The 16,794-nt window shown below is 43.0% G+C and overlaps 1 protein-coding gene across 5 annotated transcripts in view; it reads right to left on the reverse strand.

Moving 5' to 3' along the window:
* The window catches only part of MIA3 (MIA SH3 domain ER export factor 3), a 55,860-nt gene that overhangs the window by 1,701 nt on the left and 37,365 nt on the right, over positions 1-16,794 (reverse strand). For 2 of the 5 annotated variants that reach the window (XM_047076533.1, XM_047076534.1), the window contains 21 exons: positions 14,586-14,607; positions 13,773-13,861; positions 13,441-13,518; positions 13,247-13,357; positions 11,957-12,028; positions 11,673-11,777; positions 10,870-10,992; positions 10,662-10,773; positions 9,474-9,529; positions 9,293-9,383; positions 9,047-9,185; positions 4,340-4,441; positions 3,619-3,679; positions 3,472-3,507; positions 3,328-3,395; positions 3,109-3,209; positions 2,810-2,947; positions 2,023-2,091; positions 1,835-1,914; positions 1,631-1,702; positions 8-158 (listed from right to left, as the gene is read on the reverse strand). In XM_047076533.1, the coding sequence (XP_046932489.1) occupies positions 8-158; positions 1,631-1,702; positions 1,835-1,914; positions 2,023-2,091; positions 2,810-2,947; positions 3,109-3,209; positions 3,328-3,395; positions 3,472-3,507; positions 3,619-3,679; positions 4,340-4,441; positions 9,047-9,185; positions 9,293-9,383; positions 9,474-9,529; positions 10,662-10,773; positions 10,870-10,992; positions 11,673-11,777; positions 11,957-12,028; positions 13,247-13,357; positions 13,441-13,518; positions 13,773-13,861; positions 14,586-14,607 (1,876 nt within the window). Of the gene's footprint in view, positions 1-7; positions 159-1,630; positions 1,703-1,834; positions 1,918-2,022; positions 2,092-2,809; positions 2,948-3,108; positions 3,210-3,327; positions 3,396-3,471; positions 3,508-3,618; positions 3,680-4,339; positions 4,442-9,046; positions 9,186-9,292; positions 9,384-9,473; positions 9,530-10,661; positions 10,774-10,869; positions 10,993-11,672; positions 11,778-11,956; positions 12,029-13,246; positions 13,358-13,440; positions 13,519-13,772; positions 13,862-14,585; positions 14,608-16,794 lie in introns of all 5 variants that reach the window. The other 3 variants (XM_047076531.1, XM_047076532.1, XM_047076530.1) reach the window with 2 other exon arrangements.

Genomic DNA, 16,794 nt, shown 5'->3' on the forward strand with positions numbered 1-16,794 from the left:
ACCGTACCAAATGGTGGGGGCAGCGGCCGAGGCCCAAAAGGCCCGCAGAGCGGGGGTGGCGGTCCGTATCGAGTGGGGGGTGGTAGAGGGCCTCCCACGGGCGAGCTCACGAGGGGCACCCCTGGGAAAGGAGGAGGCCCTTTTGCAGCCATAGGAACCTGCAGAGCAGAAGCAGTTAAAATTCTGGAAGACTCGGGTATAACACACACAAGCACCAACACCAATAAAAGCTGAGACCCAACGAAGCAGAGGTCAGGCACCTGTCCAAAGGACAACCAGTGTGACAAAGCTTTACCCCTCCCGTCTCTTCCCACTGGCAGCTCGGGCAGGTTAAAGGGATGACCCAGGAGCTAACACCTTCCCTGTCCTATTACTGCTGGGATACGCAAGGCGGAGAAAGCAAGAGGACTGTTGAAGGACATTAACAGAGGAGACTGCTAAGAAATCCTACCACAAACACCACAATCTATTCCTAGGGCAACCCCTTCACCCCCATGTCCTTCCCACTGCCACAACAGGGCACTATTTTCATACTAAGCACGGACAGAACAAGGGGCAATGAAAAACCCGCTTTCTACACATGTGACAATAGCCACCATTCAGAGTGCCTTCCATTTCATGTATTTAATCTGCAGGTCTCTCAATCTCCAAGTATGAACATCCTGTTTTAGACATGAAGGAACAGAGACACAAAGTGTTAATTTGCTGAAGGCCACACAGCATGTAAAAAGCCAGGCTGCCATTCAGGATCACGTCTGCCTGGCCTTCCCCGCCCACCGGCACTTCTGCTCCCCCAACCTAACAAAGGGGCCTCTACTCTCTGAAGTCTACTCCAGGGTTTCAGATCTTCTTCAAGCTGCCCATGGACAAAAAGACCTCAAGAGACGCATGTCCCTCGAGTCCTGCACGGAAACTTAGAGAAGCAATGTTCTCCATACAGGGAGGCAGGTGGAGCTCTCATATTTACCTTCATTCACCAGTAATGCTGTGCTTTCTCATTAGAGACCCTGACCTCCTTTCCTGTGGGAAACTGGGTTGGAAATTCTAAACTATCACGCATACTCTGATTTCCACACAGAGAAGCACCGTGAGGACCGGTGCGGCTCTGGTAGAGAACACGCTCGTGTGAACGTAACCGAAGGGTACTGCTGGAAACCCACACGGCAGGTAAGGACGGATCTCCACCGGTGAGGATTTCACCTGCAGCAAACATTCTTCCCTTGCCAGTCCGTAATTTCAGATTACTCAAGACAGCGTCTGCCTAGCGTACAACTGGAGATATTCTTAAATGCCACACTTGGTGTGACGGTGAATTCTATATAGAGTTACTTTCCTTTGCCTCACAACACTTAACGCCGAGGCACACAAAATGCAAAGCTGGAGTGGGGGCTTTCCACATTCTTTAGTTCATTACAAGAGATGTTCTGAACAGGTGAACAGCCTAACCAAAACAGGAAAAAGGAGGAAAAACCAACCAGTCAGATTTCAGCAACCCAGCAACACTTTCAAGTCAAAGACAACAAGATCAATATTGCCATGCAATTTAAAGCCAAGCAGATTAGTGTCTGCTTCCCTTCCAGGAATACACCAAGTACAAGCTCAGTTCAGTCCTCAACCTCTAAGTACTTACTACTACTGACTGCTCAGCCACAGATGGAATGCTGGGAGCTGAGGGGCCTTCGGGGTCTTGGGCAACAGTTTGCTTTTTAAAAAAATAAATGAGATACTACAGATGTAACAGGCACACAGATGGATGATGCAGAGAGAGGATGTTGCAGAAGTTCAGTGTTTGCCGAAATACCTAGTTACGACTCAGAACACCTGCAGAACTTACCTTGCCTTCATCCATCACCTTAGTAGGGGAAGAGCTTCTCGAGCTGCTGTTCGCCATGGGAGCTGCACCGGGTCCTGGATCTGCTGAAGGCCAGAGAAAGGACTTAGATTTATCCTGCCTTATCTTCGCCCCGAGGAAGAGTAAGAAACCCTCGGATTTTAGACTCTCAACACACTCAGATCCCTTACCAGAGGCAGAGGGTTTCCCAGATGCCTCAGATGACCATCGAGGACGAGGTGGAGGCCCGTCCACTGATCCTTGAGAGAGAAAGAACAGAGCCCTTGTATGGGTTTTTCAGAAGAAACGGACCAGTTGTGGACAGGTCAGGGTTCAACTCTACCTAGAAAGCAACATTAAAAACGGGTCTCCTAATACACATGAGGGGAGATCCCAAACTTACAAACAGACTGAAAGGATTAAGACGAGCTGTCTGACGGAAAGAACAGCAAGAAAACGTACGTTAACAGCACCGGCAGGGACTTTGGGCTACAGGCCTGCCGCAGCGGCACACACGGACGGTTTTCAGTGTGTGTAATCTGACCTCCGTACCTTGCCAAGCATTACAGACGTATTTGTAAGAAATAGGTACGGCATGGTATATTAATGGGCTGTAAATTATAAAGTCTTTTATAGCTACTTTTACAATACTCCGGGGAGGAACCCCATAGAAATTTAAAGATAAAGACTTACACTTTGCAGTGAAGAATTCAAAAGCAAAAAAATGATATTTATCATTACATAATCTATATTTTTATGTATTTATATGTTACGTTAATGTTAATAATAATAAACTCTTTCTGTTCTAAAGCAGATCTTACAGCAGACTATTTATTCAGCAAGACAAATTAAGAATTCTTTTTCTCTATACCGAGCAGACCCAAATTCTAAAATGTTGTTTGCATTAGAATTCTCAAAAGATGGGGGGAAAACCTCTAGGAGCCACAGTTTACTGCGAGGTAAAATGTGAATGCTCACCGAATTCACTTCTAGGCATGTCTCTTCGATTGAGGGTAGCAGAGAGCGGTCTGGCAGGCGGGTCAGCCGTCGGGGGAGGGGAGCATTCCCCCCCACTCACAGGAGATGGACCAAAAGAGCCGTTCTGGCTCAGAGGACCTGACGATGACAGTGCCCTGTTACCACTCTGAGGCCACCTTTCTTTACTGAGTTCTTGGGGTTACTTCTAGGGCATCATAACTAAGACACACAGAAATAAAATGTGATTTCTGTACGTTTTGACCAAAACCTCGAGAGCTGCCCTTTCAAAGTGCTGCTACCTCTCCATGGAGGGTTCTGGGCGCTGGGTCTTCCCGGCCGTGGCTTCACAATCACGGGCTCTTCCTGCAGCACTGCCATCTTCTGGGTTAATTCCAGTAACCTGGATGCGGAGGGAAAATGGACTCACACATGAAATACAAAATTCCCCCATTCGATCACCAGAAGCACAGCCTTTAATAACCCTAAACGCACTGAAAACACAATTCAGTATCCCATACTTGTGTCTCAGGTTGGCCGCTTCCCTCTTCTCCTCAGCGATAGCTCTTTCTGCAGCACGAGCCTTGAGCTGTTGGAGAAAACAAGATCCAAATCAGTTGTGGTGGGCCACACACAAAATAAAGGAAAGGAAAAACAAATCTTACCCAGTTATCATGAGCTTTCTTCTCGTGAGTAGCAATCTGGAAAAGACAACACATCAAAAGCTGTGTTTAGGGACTCGTTTAACAGGCACTACAACAGTCCACTAGATACCAAAGAATTCTGCAGCTCTAGGGCAGTATGGTAATTACCTGGGTTTTAAACGAGCGCTCGGTTTTCTGTAATTCATCCTCCATTTCTTGAATTCTGCGCCTAAGAATCACACTTGCGTTTATCAATTAAATTGCAACTAAAGAATAGTTTCAACAGTCTCACCACACCCCCTTGACTGTAACACCTGCACTCCTGCGGGCTCCGGGCTCCATCCACAGCCTCGTGGTCATAAGAAGAGCATAAGACGATCAAAACTAATATTCATTTCCCTACTATTTACCGGCTGGAGATTCTGAGTTGATACACTAATCTTCCCGACTGCTCCTCGATGTTCTCAAGCAATCCTGCTAAAGATATCTTTCTCCTCCATTAAGTATAGCCACGGAAGATCTCCCAGAGCTGCCACCCCCGAGTCTATCAAATGGCACAATCGCTTTCATGATTTCTGCTACATCATTACAGCAAACGGCCTTCCGAAAACAATTACTCCAACACACAAAACCCCCCGGAACCGTTGGCACGAACCAAGTTCCCTTACGGTGTCGCCAGTACTGGGTATAAAGAAATGTCTGTTAATGTGACGTTTTTTCCTTTGTTAACCTAAACTTTTTTTTTCCTCACGTGAATTAACCGTACTTACACCCTTTGACCGTTTATTTATGTTCTGGGCTACTTTGTTCTACACACTGTAATATGGTTTTTTAAGAAGCCAACAGTAGTTTCCCCAGTCGCTGACCCCTCTTTCGAAGCTGAACTCACTTGTACGTTTTTACTTCCTCTGCAGCCAAAAGCGCCTTTTCATCCGCAGCTGACAGCCGCTGCTCTCGGTCTTGCCGCTCATACTCTTCTTGACTCAGTTTCCTAAGACAAAATCGGTCGTCAGTCGAAAGTGTTTGTCTTCCCAGCGGCCTGAATGCCTCTAAGCACACATCACCTCCCCTCCTCTCTAAAACACACAGCAGACGTACAAAGTCAGGAGAGAGCTCAAACCTGCCATTCAAGGGTAAAAAAAATCAATCTCTAGCCTGTTGGCAAATCACCTGCACTTTCTAACGTCTCATAATTCTTCACTCACCAGTAAAGAAATGTCAAAAACTCTACATGCCCAGGGACAAGTTCCTTGTGCTTAACACAGTGAAAGCCCACTTCCCTGTGGAAGGCCCGGGCTGCTCAACCTCACACAGGTAAGCTTCAGGTAAAGCAAGCGATCATTACTTCTCTTATTTCTACCACAGGAAACCTAGTTACTTTCCTTATTGCTATCATGGAAGGACTGGTTCTCAATCCGAGACGGGTACCACGATAAGAGAGTCAGCCAAAGAAGGCCTTTTAGAACATGTCTTGTAACCTGTGCAATTAACCACAGAACATTCCCACACTTCAGATATGGAACACCTACCACCTATTTCAACGGAATTGTGATTTGAGAACAATCTCAGAACTGGCAATGTCTAGTGAATAAAATAGATAAAGAATCCCAGATGTTGCATTATCAGGATATTACCTACTGGAAACTGGTTTTAACCCAATTAACCTTCAAACTCAAGATGTTAATCTACTATAAAACAGACTGCAATGGCAGCAATGTTTAAAGGTTTAAAAATGCTGTTCTCAGGGAGCCTGGGTGGTTCAAGTCAGTTAAGCATAGAACTTCAGCTCAGGTCATGATCTCAGTTTATGAGTTCAAGCCGTACTTCAGGTGAGCACAAGGCCTGCATTGGGTGAGCCCCACTTCTCTCTCCCTCTCTTCCCTCATGAGAGTCTGTCTCTCTCCCTCTCACTCACTTGTGCCCTCTCTTTCTCAAAAAACATAAAAATAAAAATGCTATTCTCGTTGCCCTTGTACATCTTTGCCCGTAAGTCTAATTCAAAAAACACTTAACTTGAAACTTAAATTTCTATGAATCAGAAGCAAAATGAGAAGAGCTATAGTTAAAGGGTTTAATAACAGGAAAGAGAAGAAAGGTTTATATATTCTTTTATACTTAATACTCAGCAAAATATCGTATGAGTGGCTATGACATATTGGTTACCTAGTAAGACGCTAAGTCAAAAGTATGAGCAAAGTACTCTCCCTGCACTGACAAAGCTCACAGTTTACCGTGTAAAAGATGCACATAACAAGAGGAAAATCCCTGTCTCTGGCTTAGGAAGAGATGTGAGAAAAGATGAGTCAATGTTTTTTCCAGTGATGAAGGAGTTGGTCTGAGAATACTGAGAACGATTAGAACACTGGACAAAAACATAAAAAATGTGCCTGGAGGCATCAGAGAGCTAATGTATTAGCTAACAAGTGAATATATGAGACCAAGTACCAGGAGGAAGAGGAATCTCAGAATTACAAGAAAGCCTGGTATCTGAAGCCACCTTTTCCCCAGGTTCATCCCACACACTGAAGACAACAGAGACCTAAGGAGACTGAGCATAGCTTTCAACGGACCCTGGGTTGTAAGAAAAATAAGTGGAGTTCAAGGTTACCAATGACAGGGACCCCCAGTAAAAGCCCTAGGGTTTGGGTTGAGACTCGAAAGAGCTATGCAGACAGGCAATACAGTGTCCTTTGAAGGGATGAGGCCATTTCCGAAGGATCTGAATTGCTGACTGTATTAAAAATCAAATGACCACGTGCTAGAAATAAACTCCCATCTTTTCTGTAGGAAAATCACATCACCCCTCTCATTTCCTCTACAATTAATACACAATTTCTGCCTCTCAATCACTGACCGGGCACTCTACAAGACATCAAGATCAAAATCTAAAAAACGAGGGATGGACCCATCAGGTATCCACACATGGGAATCATTACACACACATCAAAATAATTATGCCTTACATATTCAAGAAAGTAAAAGTCACAATTAACAGATGTTAACAGAAGAGAAACTATAAAACTGAAACACAGTCACTGACATGAACTGATGAATGACTTCAGCAGCTGATCTGGCAAGCAAAGTGAGATTTTAGCACACCGGGAGACAGGGCAGGTAAAAACCAATCCAGAATGAAGCAAATCCTGGTAAGAATGTAGGGGACACAGGGGAGATCATAAAAAACAGTGTAAATGGAATTTGAAAAGAAGACAGGATGAGGCAGAATACACAAGGACCCCCAAATCAAGAGGTGCCTACGACCCCAAGCAGCATAAATGCACACGAGATGGGGGAGGGCAGGGAAGCAGGGAGACCTGAGCACCTCCCGGTAAAGCTGCTGAAAGTCAGAAAGAATGACTAAGGGCAACGAGGGAAGGGATGAGACGCGTGAACAAGGAAAAGAAGCCTGATCCTGGACTCCTCACAGAGACTATAAAACCGGCAGGTACCTGGTTGCTTCTACAGTGATGACATCAAGCGGCTGCGCACGCGGGGGGGGGGGGGGGGGGTGGGGGAGGGGGCCCTAACGGAGACACGCTCAGACACACCGATCGAATCTGCCACTAAGGGATGTCCTTCAAGTAGAATGAACACGACCCCGAAGGAAAGACTGCAGGTGTGCAGACAACGAAGAACCACAGGAACTATGAATCTGTGCATCGACAGAAGGAACACTGGCCAGAAGGCAGTGCAACAAGACAGGAGAAACATCTGTGGAGGGTAGGTGTCTAGAGAACTATTCGGACAGCATCTAAGGCAGGTGCCAAAGCCCAGAAAGAGGTAAATCCATTAATTCAGGTCAGACTTTGACAAGTTCAGGGTGTATGGTGTGGTCTTTCGGGTAATTAGCTGGAGAGGGGAATGGCAACCTGTAACTACCCAGTGTACACAGGGGAAAAGCAGAATTACTGAAAATATCCAAACACCCCAAAGACAGTAAGAAGGAAGAAACAAAAGAACACAGAACAGGCCATCAATAGAAAGCAAAGAGCAACAGGTAGATTTAAATCTAAACATATATTTAGGAGTTACGTTAGAAGAAAAGATGGGCACTCCCCCAGTCTCTTGCTGCAACTCACGTCGGAAAAGATTTGAAGGAACATGAACTTTTCGGGAGGCAGAGGCTGCCAGGGGGAAACACTGCCAAAGGACCTTTCACTGCAGAGAAAGCAGCGCACACAGGCTCCAAGCGGCCACAGGGCAGGACGCGCCCCACGTCGCTACAAGACATGCACCCGAGAGGCAGCTCCCCGCAACTGAGGGCAGTGCCCCACGTGCCCGCGACACAGTCCGGCACCGATCCACAAGACAGTGGAGCATTTCTCATAGACTGTAAGCACAGGAGGACACGAAGACTCGCGTTTTAGAAAGCTCACTCTGGGCTGAGACAGAATTCATCGGAGCCTGGAGGAGGGGGTGCAAGAAAGGGAAAGTGGGAAGAGGTGATGAGTCAGGGACTGGCAGGGAAGAGGATATGGGGAGGAAGAGCGGGGTACAAGCCAGGCATGGTGACTCCGCGCATGTCGGACGAACGGAATAAAGTAGTGCCACGATGACGACCATCAAGAAAACAACTGCCGTTTAGGACATTCAGATTACTTCTGGTGGCAGAGAAGTGCTGTTGACAAAAGTAACGTATTGAGAAATATTTCTCTGAAAGAGGCCAGGTATTTAGAGGGCTGGCCTGAAAGAAATTTGGAAAATCTAAACTGATTGTGTGGTGAGCCAGGAGTTAGAGAAAACATCAGTGGTATGGTTTCCATGTTTAATGGCATCAGGCAATAGCAGCTTGAGCTTAAATTTCAAAAAGAGGAAGTATGCTTAGCAGGACAAGCCTTCTCAGAAATCCCGGATATGCCGAAGAGTAAAGCAGAGGAGCAAACCCATATGGCAACTGCCACTGACAAGCTATTTTTAGAGAATGCGGGTATTTTCATGGAGAAGAAAACGTAAAATGAACTGCAAAAGTGTCTTTCACAAGACACACCTAACTCCAAATCTGAAATCTGTAGATTTCAGGAGATTAATACCTAAACCTACACACCAATCCGGTATTTCGAGATTTAAAACTCCAAACGTCCTTGCCACAATTACACTGTGTAAAGTTTAATGTGAGCATCTGACTATATGAAGTCCAAAACTTAGAACACCTTCCTATAACTAAATATTCCTTCTGGAACATTTATTCTACTAAACATCATGTCCTACAAATCACTCAGGATTCTGAAAGTCTATATATTAAGAAGTAGTAGACCAAACACAGGACAGATCACAGTTCCTTAAATGCCACAAAAAAACAAAGTGAAGCTCGTGGTGGAGCCACGACAGGGAGCAGATGGGTCTCCACACGGCAGGCACAGCGGTGACACCGGCACCGGGAAACTGCGCCGGCCACAATTTCACACGACTGATTGGAATGGAAGAAAAATGCAAGTTATGGGAAACGAAAAAGAGACAAAGACCCATCTCTACTAACTGCGATGGCAAAGCCCCACAAATAATGTTCACGAAAGACAGAATTCTGTCCAGGAGTCCCACGTTTGCTCACACGACACGACACGACACGACAGCGAAGGGCGAGGCGTGAGCATCTTACTTCTGCAGAGCCATCTCCTTCTGCTGATACAGTTCGTTCAGAATCTCCACCTTCTGCCTCAGGGTTTTGCATTCGCCTTCCAGGCCGGCTTTGGCCGACTGCAGCGAACTGCGCTCCTCTTCCAATTTCTTTATCTGGTCTGTGAAGGATAAAACAGCGGGGCTGTGTGTGCACACGGGACTTGCAAACTGGGGGATGCGAGAGGGGGTAAGAAACGCAGCACCTTCTTCTCAGGAAGCAGCCTACCTTCCAGGTTGCATTTAGTAGACATCGAGGCTCTAAGCTTAAATTGTAGAAGTTTTAGATCCTCTTCGACTACTGATATTGCAGTTTGCGTCTAAAAATTCCAAAAGAGAGAAATAGTCTTACAAGGGAGGCACAGTGAGAATTCACAGGCACTCATGGTACTCTGCAAAAAAGATCATACCCGAGAAATGTCCATCATCTGCTTAATTTGATTTTTCATCTTCTCATTCCGGTCACCTAAAATACAAAACGCTTTAATCGCTTTTTTCTCCTTTGCTTTTTAAGTATATTTTCTTGATTTCTCCAAAAGTAAACAATTACAGTATTCAAACATTCAAAGGAAAACCAAATTAACCAACACAACTGATGAGGCTCCATGACTTTTAAGAGAATTGCAAACTTAGATTCAAAAAGTAAATCCCTAGTTTGCACAAGAAAAATGGTATCTGTGCCATTCTCAAACAAGAAGGGATGTGTGAATGAAGGCTCTTCTCTCTCAGGTCAGGTATCTTATTTATTATTATTATTTTTTAAATCTACTTGTTTGTTTTGAGAAAGAGCATGTGCGCGCACATGCACGCAGACACACACACACACACACACACACACACACACACACACACACACACGAGTGGAGGAGGGGTGAGGGGGCAGGGGAAGCGCAGACAGAGAATCCCAAGCAGGCTCCCTCCTCACTGTCAGCACAGAGCCTGATGCAGGCCTCGATCCCACAAACTGTGAGATCATAACCTGAGCTGAAATCAAGAGTTGGACGCGTAACCAACTGAGCCACCAGGTGCCCCTCAGGTATCTTATTTAGAAAGACTTACTGTCCTGTTCTCCCCTTGAATCTGCTACCAGGTGTGGTTGAAAACACCCGCTATGCAAGCAATATCCAACTTGAAAAAGTGTCTAGAAACATGTCCCTCATCAGTAAACACTGCTACCCTTTAGCTCCACTCTCTGGGTCTCAAGTAGTCTATGGCTCCCACCACCTCAGTGCTCCTAAAATTGGTTGTAGGCCTTAAAACCGCAAAGCTACACAGACGATGGGCACTAAATTTAAATGTCATCTCCACGGCACTGAGAAATAAATTTCTCCTGCTATTCAGTGCTCAGTACTTGGAGGGGGAGTCACGACTATGCTGCTCTAGATGGAAAAGCAGAGTCTGTGCTCACGGCACACCCACTGCTATACCACGCCCCGCCACCCACCTCTGCCCAATGCACACAAATGTGTGCACAAGTCCAGTGATTTGCGTCTACAACTCTAACACTTACGAGGAAGTTCACTCAGCCAAAAAGAGCAGTGGTGTACTTAAAGACAGGAACACAAAAAGAGGTCCAACCTCCCTGAAACCCATCTTACCTCCCACTTCTCCATTTGCTAATTCATCCATCTCATTTCCTCCTTTATTCTGACCCTCAGATTCAGATTCACAATCTAAGCGATTCAACTGTGTAATGCAATTAGTCAAAGCCTAGAAAAAAAGCAAAGGGGTATTAGAAAGAGCCTCTCAAAAAGATTTCGTGGGAGTTCATGAGAATTAAGCATGTATTCAAGAGAATAAACTTACGTTAATATTATCATCTTTGTGAGTAAGAGCTACTTCCAAATTTTTCTGAGACTTCTCAAATGATTTAATTTGTTCACTGAGCTCAGCATGTGATTTACTCCAATCTTTGATTTCTTGCTGCAACTGAAATGTTAAAACACATGAATTTCCAAAGGCTAGGGCTTTTGCACTGGACATGTCAGGACCATGTGAATGACACAGGGAAGCAGGGAGCCATGCTACTCTTCACTGTCACTATGGACTGAGGCCTTGGTGAAGGGAGAGGGGGCAATGGCTCCTACCCTCAGAACTGCAGTGAGAACATGAGAGTTGTCAAGGAAGTCGATCCAGTTTACTGTACCCTTCAGAAAACTGCAGCCACTTCAAATAATTCACTTCAGTAGGAACCCAGGAGCACATCTCCCTGTCTCCCATGTCCACTGCAGGTCATGTAACCTTCCCTTGGTCAGTGAAGCAGTTAATTGCTCAAAGGAGGGTTATGAATACCAAATTCTTTGGTCAAGAAGCAAATCCATCATCCCCCTGAGGCTATTCAAGTTAGTAACCGGTTGGTATTTGACAAGGAAAAGACTAAACACTCTGATAGCTATAAGGAATTGTAGAGAACAGAAAATCCAGAACAGATGGAGGATATATACATGAACTCAATTTTGGGAGCACAATTTAAACTTTGCATATCTAAGAATAGAGTTCTGCATACATATTTCATTTCCCTAAAAAAAGATCTGAAAAAAGATACTCAAGAGGTAATGATACTCGGTCCCCTAGTTCACATAATCTAGGATGTTAAAACTTTCCTTTACCTGCTCTTTCTTCTTCTTAAGCCTAGCATTTTCTTCTTGAACCCGATGGCATTCAGACTTCACCTTCTCTTCGCTAAGTTTAGCTTCATTAAGAGCAATCTGAACCTAATGCAAAACACTATTAGTGAATTAATTCCAAAGGGGAGGTGGGGTGGGGAGGTGTTACACTTTCTCAATTAGACATCATATAGTTTTCATTTATTGCATATCCTAACAAAAATCAAATGTCTGCTCCTCAACAAAACTAAGGCACGCAATCCTGCAGAAATTACAGACAGCTTTACCTCTGAAAATTCGGAGGCATTCACTGAAATAACATCCTTTAACTTCTCTATAGACTTCTTGTTTTCCAGAATCTGCCATGTGGAAAAAGAACACACACAAAAAAAATGTGGTAGAATTTTAGTAGAAGAGTGGGATATATGCTAAAAAGATGAAACATCATTCCAGGGCCATCCCCTACTTCTCAGGTAAAAGCAGGTGATTCACTTTCAGCCGAGGAGAAAAGTCAAGAAGGTAAAGAGGTAAGGAAAGAAAAAAATAATCGGAGCTCTATCACATGCCATCCACAACCTTCCCGACTGTGAGATAACGTGGTAGATGACCAGACCAAAAAGGGGAAAGAAAAAGAAAAAACAAACTTTCACATAATCTAGTTCAAATCAATGGTTTTTCCTATTGGTAGGGGAAAAAAAATCCCCAAGGTCACTTTAAAAATTCTCTTGGGGCACCTGGGTGGCTCAGTGGGTTAAGCATCCAACTTCCACTCAGGTCATGATCTCGCAGTTCGTGAGTTTCAGCCCCACGTCGGGCTCTGTGCTGACAGCTCAGGCTGGATTCTGTGTCTCACTCTCTGCCCCTCCCCTGCTTGCGCACTCTCTCTCAAAAATAAACTTTAAAAAAAAAATTAAAAATCCTCCTGCCTGAACTGAAAAATGGTTGGCCTTGAGGCAGAATACACAAATAAATCTCACTTATAGAATTCCAAATAATTTGTGAAGATACTGCCTCCTCAAGGAGGTGGTGCCTACTCTTCAGGCTCTCGGCTGGGGGCCGCGTGCAGTCCCTTCCTTCCAAAGAGAACAGCACACCAAGAGTGGGAACCGGTGAAAAGAGCGGAGAAAGCTGGCAAATACCAGATCAACCCGGTGCACAAGCTCGACTGGGTGTGCCGTGTATGGGAACCCCCTAGACCAGCACTGCAACCTTTCTGAAATTCTAAAACTGTTCTAAAAGGCTTGTTTTAAAAAGGATCATGCAAAACAAAAAAAAAGTACTAGAACTGTTCGACTGGGCTACGGTTTCTTAGTTGTTCCATATGTTTCAGAGGGCAGAGCCAAGCAATACGAAAATTACCCAGGGCTAAGAACACAAATACTTCTTAGAGCCATAAAAATAACAACTTGTGGTACTAGCATTTAAGATTCTATGAAGACGGATGGGTGCGGGTTCAACTTCCCTGACTCCCACTCTTCCTTCAGTTAAAGCATGGGAAAATGCAGAATTTAATTCACCCGCCCCTACATGGCAGTTAGAAAGCAAAATCACAGTAATGCCTTGCAGCAAAACTTTACCAAGTCCTGATTCTTTGCATTCTGTTCTCTCTCAGATTCTAACATAACACGCAGATTTTTTGCTGTATCATCCAGAAGTTCATTCGTTTCTTCAAGTTTCTTGATTTTATCCTATTAACAGACATTAATAGTAATTACTCACTATTTTTCTTTTGTTTTTAGAATGTAATCTCAAAAAGAGAAGGGATTTTTACCTTAAATTTAACTGCTTCATCAGACAGAATCATATTCTGTTTCTTGGTTTCCTGAACATGTTTCTTTGATTCCTTGATCTATAGAAAATAAAGCACTCAGAATTAAGAAATGTAAATCACAGTGCTATCCAAACATACCTCTGAGTAGGTAACCCCTTAGAGAAGAAAACAATACTTTACACATAGGATGGTTACTTCCAATTTGGATGGTTTGCAGGAAATAATGAAATTTTAAAATAACCATAGTAACTGAACTATGATACAGGAAGAAATAATCCAAGCTGGAATCATGAGGGAATATACTGAAATAAATACTGAAAGAATAATTATACCTTCTGTTCATAATTTGACAATTTTTGTACAAGTTCTGCATTTTCTTTCATGATATTCTTCAACTTCTCAGAAATCTGCTGTTCAGTGACTAGAAGGGAGGGGAAATCCATAAGATTACTATGATCACTAAATAAAACTGAATTACCCAATGTATCAGCAGTATGCTACCTAGCACTATGAAGGAAAAGGACTCCCGAACATAACTATTATGCCCTTAAAAAAGCAATCTGTAGCTGACAGCAATAAGGGTATAAAATACTACTAAAATTTAAGAAAAATATGATAAGGACCTTTATTTCAATGAGAAACTCCAATTTAAATTTATTTCAAAGATAGGAAGTAGAATAAAATACTTCAGCTTGATATCCTTCCCTTTATGAAGTACCTTTCTTCTTAGTAAATGTGATCATTTTGGATACATGTCATTTGCAAAAAGAAGAGACAATAAACATAAGCCCGTAGATTTACATCTCTAGTCCTCAAATTACCTTCCTAAGTAAATGTACAGTGCTGGTTACACCATTAGCACAGGAATACTGTTCACATTGACACGTCTGCCCCAAATCAAACTAGTCATTTCTTCCTACTCCCACAATTTGTCCCATCTCATCTCCTGTTTCATTTGGTGGCATCACCAACTACTGTGTCATCCAAGCTAGCAACCTGGATTAGTAAAATGTTCAGGAATGAATAAGTCAATCAGGCATCAGAAGTCATTGTTATCTACTTCTAGCTTACATACAGAATCAGCTCAGATCAAACACCAATACTGGGGGAAAAGTACAAGTAACAAAATAAGCCTAAATATTTACCTTGATATACTCTATTCTTTACCTAGAAGAAAAAAAAATTAGATGTCAAAACGTTAATAGAAATATTATAGTATTATATAATATTACAGAAATAACATATACAAGTCAAATCATAACTAAATGAAAATTTAATAACAGGTTCAAAATAATAATCTGTAAGATTAAAAGTAACAAAAGGTTAAAAAGCATTTCAAATCTAATTGGTAGTGATACCTCATAGTTTCTGATAAATAAAAGCACTAAAGTGAATACCTCATTTTGCAACTAAAGGTATTTTTATCTATTAAAAGAGCACCAATCTTATTAAATAAGCACTTAACATTAATAGTGGAAATGGGGGGCGCCTGGGTGGCGCAGTCGGTTAAGCGTCCGACTTCAGCCAGGTCACGATCTCGAGGTCCGTGAGTTCGAGCCCCGCGTCAGGCTCAGGGCTGATGGCTCAGAGCCTGGAGCCTGTTTCCGATTCTGTGTCTCCCTCTCTCTCTGCCCCTCCCCCGTTCATGCTCTGTCTCTCTGTCCCAAAAATAAATAAAAACGTTGAAAAAAAAAATTAAAAAAAAAAAAATAGTGGAAATGGGTCTTTTCATATTAAATACACTAATGCTTCTTTTACCTGAAATCATTCATTTGACAACCCCAAACAGCCAGAATGAGCTCTAGAAACAATGATCATTCAAAGAGACTCTCAGGAAACAAGATTAAAGGCATAATCTTTGTACTAAGATAACGTCTCTTTCTCTCACCAGAAAACATCTTAAATCCTATTAAAAGTTGGCAACTGGATGGGGCACCTGGGTGGCTCAGTCAGTTGACTGTCCAACTTTGGCTCAGGTCATGATCTCACAGTTCATGACTTTGGGCCCCACGTTTGGCTCTGTGCTCTCAGCACAGAGCCCGCTTCGGATCCTCTGTCCTCCTCTCTCTCGCTGCCCCTCCTCAACTTGCGTGCTCTCTCTCAAAAATCAATAAACGTTAAAAAAAAAAAAAAAAGTTGGCAATTGGCTGAGTTTAGAAATCTAATAAACTAGATCATCTCATTTTCCCAAATCTTTAAACACAGTGGTCCTCAACCTAAAAGGGAAAGAAGACTGCTAGAGGAAAATTCACGAACAAGAGAAATGACAACTAACCTCTACCTCATCTCTAAAGATAGCACTGAAGTACAGGGTTATAAAATCTAAGCGATACTCAATTTGTTTTAAATTGTATCACCAAATGTCTTTGTGACCCAGAATTTATGTCCACGTTCAAAAGTTACAAAATGGTAATGAGATACCCAAATCAGTCCATAAATCATCCATGATATCTTATTATTAGAGTATCTAACACCACTTCTAATAATGTCATTATAGGAAAATGCAGTCCGAGTTCCAACATGGAAAGAAATGGCTGTTTCTCTAATGTCACAGCCTTGCTAATGAGAGACTAAGCTTCTTTTGCACCAGATTTCTTTTTCACCCAGATCAGCAGGCAGGAGGAGGAAGGGAAGAAGAAAGAACCAAGCAAATTAAGAGCAGGGCCCACGGTTCCAAAATCAAACATAGAGGCTGAGAAGCAGCAGTTAGGACATAAAACCCGCCTCACCCTGTGAAAATGTAAACAGGTTTTAGGATTTTTTAGATGGGAGAAACAAGAGTGGGAAACAAAAAACATTTTCACCTTTTCCCCCTTCCACTCATCCTCTCTATGCTCCCTTTCTCCTCTCATCTGAGGAAAAGTCCTGTGAGGTTAAAAGACTCTTCACAGGAATCCAGGCAAAAGACCTTTCTTTTTAAGTGACTTTACCATCACTTGTGCAACGAGAGAAAGTTTATGAACAATGATATGTCTGATAAAACTAAGAAATCAGAAAAATACTCAAGTTTAGGAAGACATGCATCCAATACTTTTGGCTACTTTAACTATTAAGCTTCAACTGAAACTGAAAGCTTGTCATCTGGAAAGCTCATTCACACAGAATGATTTTTTTCTCCAATTACATGATAACCATGAAACAAAATGAAATATAGTCACAACTACAAATATGCATAAGTGTACACACATACACACGTGGATAAGCACCAAAGACCAATTCTGCACAGACAGAGACTCTAAGGAATAAAAATTTTAATAAGTATTTCTCTGGATACTAACATAATCTGTATTTCTAAATAAAAAGATATTCGATGGGCACAATAAACACATGACCAAATCAGAAAATCTGTGAAAC

Source organism: Lynx rufus, unplaced genomic scaffold (assembly GCF_022079265.1).
Source record: "Lynx rufus isolate CCGP_SWC_20201006 ecotype Redwood Valley unplaced genomic scaffold, mLynRuf1.p SCAF_15, whole genome shotgun sequence".
Taxonomy (NCBI): Eukaryota; Metazoa; Chordata; class Mammalia; order Carnivora; family Felidae; genus Lynx; species Lynx rufus.